Source organism: Rana temporaria, chromosome 12 (genome assembly GCF_905171775.1).
Source record: "Rana temporaria chromosome 12, aRanTem1.1, whole genome shotgun sequence".
NCBI classification, from domain to species: domain Eukaryota; kingdom Metazoa; phylum Chordata; class Amphibia; order Anura; family Ranidae; genus Rana; species Rana temporaria.
Window position 1 is genome coordinate 139,538,619 of NC_053500.1, and position 3,400 is coordinate 139,542,018.

Genomic DNA, 3,400 nt, shown 5'->3' on the forward strand with positions numbered 1-3,400 from the left:
CCAACATGTTTCGAGGGTTCAAAAGGCCCCCCCTTTCATCAGGGCCACAAATAACACATAAAAGACTCTGATCAATATACAGTATTGGTAAAGGATATCAAGTGTAAATATGTAGAGATACTCCCTACAAAATTAAAAATCGAAAGTACAGGGAAATATGGAAAGAGGACATAAAAAATTATGGCATAAAATTCTAAACAAGAAAAAGAGAAAATTAAAAGAATATACAAGTCAAATGAAATATGAGAGGATATAATCAATGGGCCAGATTCACAGAAGAGATACGCCGTCGTATCTCCGAGAGTATCTATGCGACTGGTTCATAGAATCAGTTACGCATAGATAGGCAGAAGATCCGACAGGTGTAATTGACTTACACCGTCGGATCTTAGGCTGCAATACTTCGGCCGCCGCTGGGTGGAGTTTGCGTCGTTTTCCAGCGTCGGGTATGCAAATGAGCTTTTCCGGCGATCCAAGAAGGTTTTTCGCGTTCATTACATTTCATTACATTGTCGCTAGCCGTTTTTTTCCCGTCGCAAAGTTAGTCATGCTTTAACATTGCTTAAATGTAGACGAGCCATGTTAAAGTATGGCCGTGTACGCTGTGGGGTAGATCCACGTACAACGGCGCATTATTGCGCTGGGCGTAGCGTATCTAAGATACACTACGCCGCTGTAACTTACTTTTTTTTTTTCGAATCCTTAACGAATTTGCGCCGTAACTTACGGTGGCGTAGTGTATCTCTGGCGGTGTAAGGGCACGGAATTCAAAACGATGTGATGGGGGCGTGTTTTATGTCAATACGTTGTGACCCGACGTAAACAACTTTTTTTTTTAACTGCGCATTGTGCATGCGCCGTCCGTGGGGGTATCCCAGTGCGCATGCTCGAAATTAACCCGGAAAAAGCCAATGCTTCCGACGGTGACGTCATTCTACGCTAAATCCCTATTCGCGAACGACTTACGCAAACGACGTAAAAATTTCAAATTTATACGCGGGAACGACGGCCATACTTAACAATGAGTACGCCTCAGAACAGCAGCTTTAACTATACGCCGGAAAAAGCCGAACGAAAGCGATGTAAAAAAATACGACGGCCGGACGTACGTTCGTGGATCGCCGTAAATGGCTAATTTGCATACTCTACGCGGATTTCGACGGAAACGCCACCTAGCGGCCGCCGAAAAATTGCATCTAAGATCCGACGGCGTACTAAGACGTACGCCTGTCGGATCGATCCCAGATGCCGTCGTATCTTGGTTTGTGGATACAAAACAAAGATACGGCGCGGGAAATTTAAAATTACGCCGGCGTATCAATAGATACGCCGCCATAATCATTTTTGTGGATCTGCCCCTGTGTATATATATATATATATATATATATATATATATATATATATATATATATATATATATATATATATATATATATATATATATACACACATATATATTATTATTATTATTATTATTATTATTATTATTACTACAAATAATAAAAATAAATAACTATACATATAAACACACACACATATATTTTGTAATATAAATAATAATAATAATAATATTAATAAAAGTAATATTACTAGAATGTGTATACTCTATACATATATTATTACTATTACTTCTACTACTACTAATATAAAAAACTATACATATAAACACACACTCATATATTTTTTATTATTATTAATAATGATTAAAAAAAAAAGTAATATTACTATAATGTGTATACTGTATACATATATAATTATTACTACTACTAAAAATATATATACCAATACATATAAACACACACACATATTTATTATTATCATCATCATCATCCTCATCCTCCTCCTCATCAATAATAATAAAAATATTACTATAATGTGTATACTGTATAGATAATTATTACCACTACTACTACTACTAAAAAATATATACCTATATGTAGTAGGCGCTTTGGCACCACCGTCCGGTGGTATATGTGCGCTTCACAAACAAATAGTAATAAATACATAAATAAATATGTATAAACACACACATATTTATTATTGATGATAATAATAATAATAATAATAAAAGTAATAACAATATTACTATAATGTGTGTATATATATATATATATATATATATATATAAATATATGGTATTGTGCATAAATAATATATCTATCGACACGGAAGAAAAGTTGGAAGCTGTGATCTGTATACTGGTTCTGGGTCGGTGACTCACAAAGTACTGAAGCCAGGGGATCAGCATGACAGCCAGGTACAGAACATTTCCTAATACAGTAACCTTTCGTATTTGCTCCTCGCAGGCGCACACGGGAATATTTCAGCGTTATGTAAATGAGCAGAAAAAATAACTTTTAGCTGAGTGACCTCAGCGCTGCGGTTGAATTATCGCGTACGTTTTACGACAGCGACTCGACGCGGAGCAGCGCCGGGGTCAGGATGCGTTTTTTGGCGCACAACGTATCGATATTTTCTAACATACAATCTCACAATATCCAATCATATCTCACCGTCAGCTGCTGGTCCTTCGACTCGCCCCCGTCCTTCATGGCTGCGGTCGGAGGCAGGGATGGGGGGGGTGGGGGGGTTACATGTCAGAGCACGCAGGGAAGGTTCAGGGTTGTTCAGGGACAGCCAGGACTCAGCACAGCACCGGTCCTATAATGGGGGACATGGTTGTCAGGGGACCCCGGGCCGGTGTACACAGGGGGGCCAGCTGTATGGCTCTTCATGTGTCCTCCAGGCTGGGGAGTGCAGGGACAGAGATGTGTGCAGAGACTCTGATCTCTCCTTTATCTCTCCCTCTTATGGATTCCCTGGAGATCTGGAAACCCAACACAACAAACCAACCCAGCTGTCACTGCAGAGCTCTCCTGCCCCATCTTGTGGCCGCTTTGTGATATTACAGCTGGGAAAGGCACAGGCGCCGCTTGGTTACAATGTAGCCGGAATGTTTCTTTAAGAGTTACGCCGGCGTATCAGTAGATACGCCGTCGTAACTCGGAATCTAAGCCGTCGTACGTTTAAGTGTATTCTCAAACTGAGATACACTTAAACCTAGCTAAGATACGACGGCCCCGGCGCCATCGTATCCTAGCTGTCTAGTTACGCCGGCCGCTAGGGGCGTGAACGCTGATTAACGCCTAGAGGGCCAAATTCACAGAAAAAGTATGCCGGAGTATCTGCTGATACTCCGGCGTACTTTCAAATTTGCCGCGTCGTATCTTTATTTGTAATTCACAAATCAAGATACGACGGCTTTTGGCTAAGATCCGACAGGCGTACGGCTTCGTACGCCTTCGGATCTTAGGATGCAATATTTCGGCGACCGCTGGGTGGAGTTTGCGTCGTTTTCCAGCGTCGGATATGCAAATTAGCTGTTTACGGCGATCCACGA

At 40.7% G+C, this 3,400-nt stretch overlaps 1 protein-coding gene across 1 annotated transcript in view; it reads right to left on the bottom strand.

The window, feature by feature from the left end:
• The window catches only part of KIF19 (kinesin family member 19), a 63,626-nt gene extending 60,797 nt beyond the window's left edge, over nt 1-2,829 (bottom strand). The window contains exon 1 of the mRNA XM_040330979.1: nt 2,514-2,829. Within this exon, the coding sequence (XP_040186913.1) occupies nt 2,514-2,552 (39 nt within the window). The 5' untranslated portion in view covers nt 2,553-2,829. The remainder of the gene's footprint in view (nt 1-2,513) is intronic.
• Nucleotides 2,830-3,400: the final 571 nt, after the last annotated feature.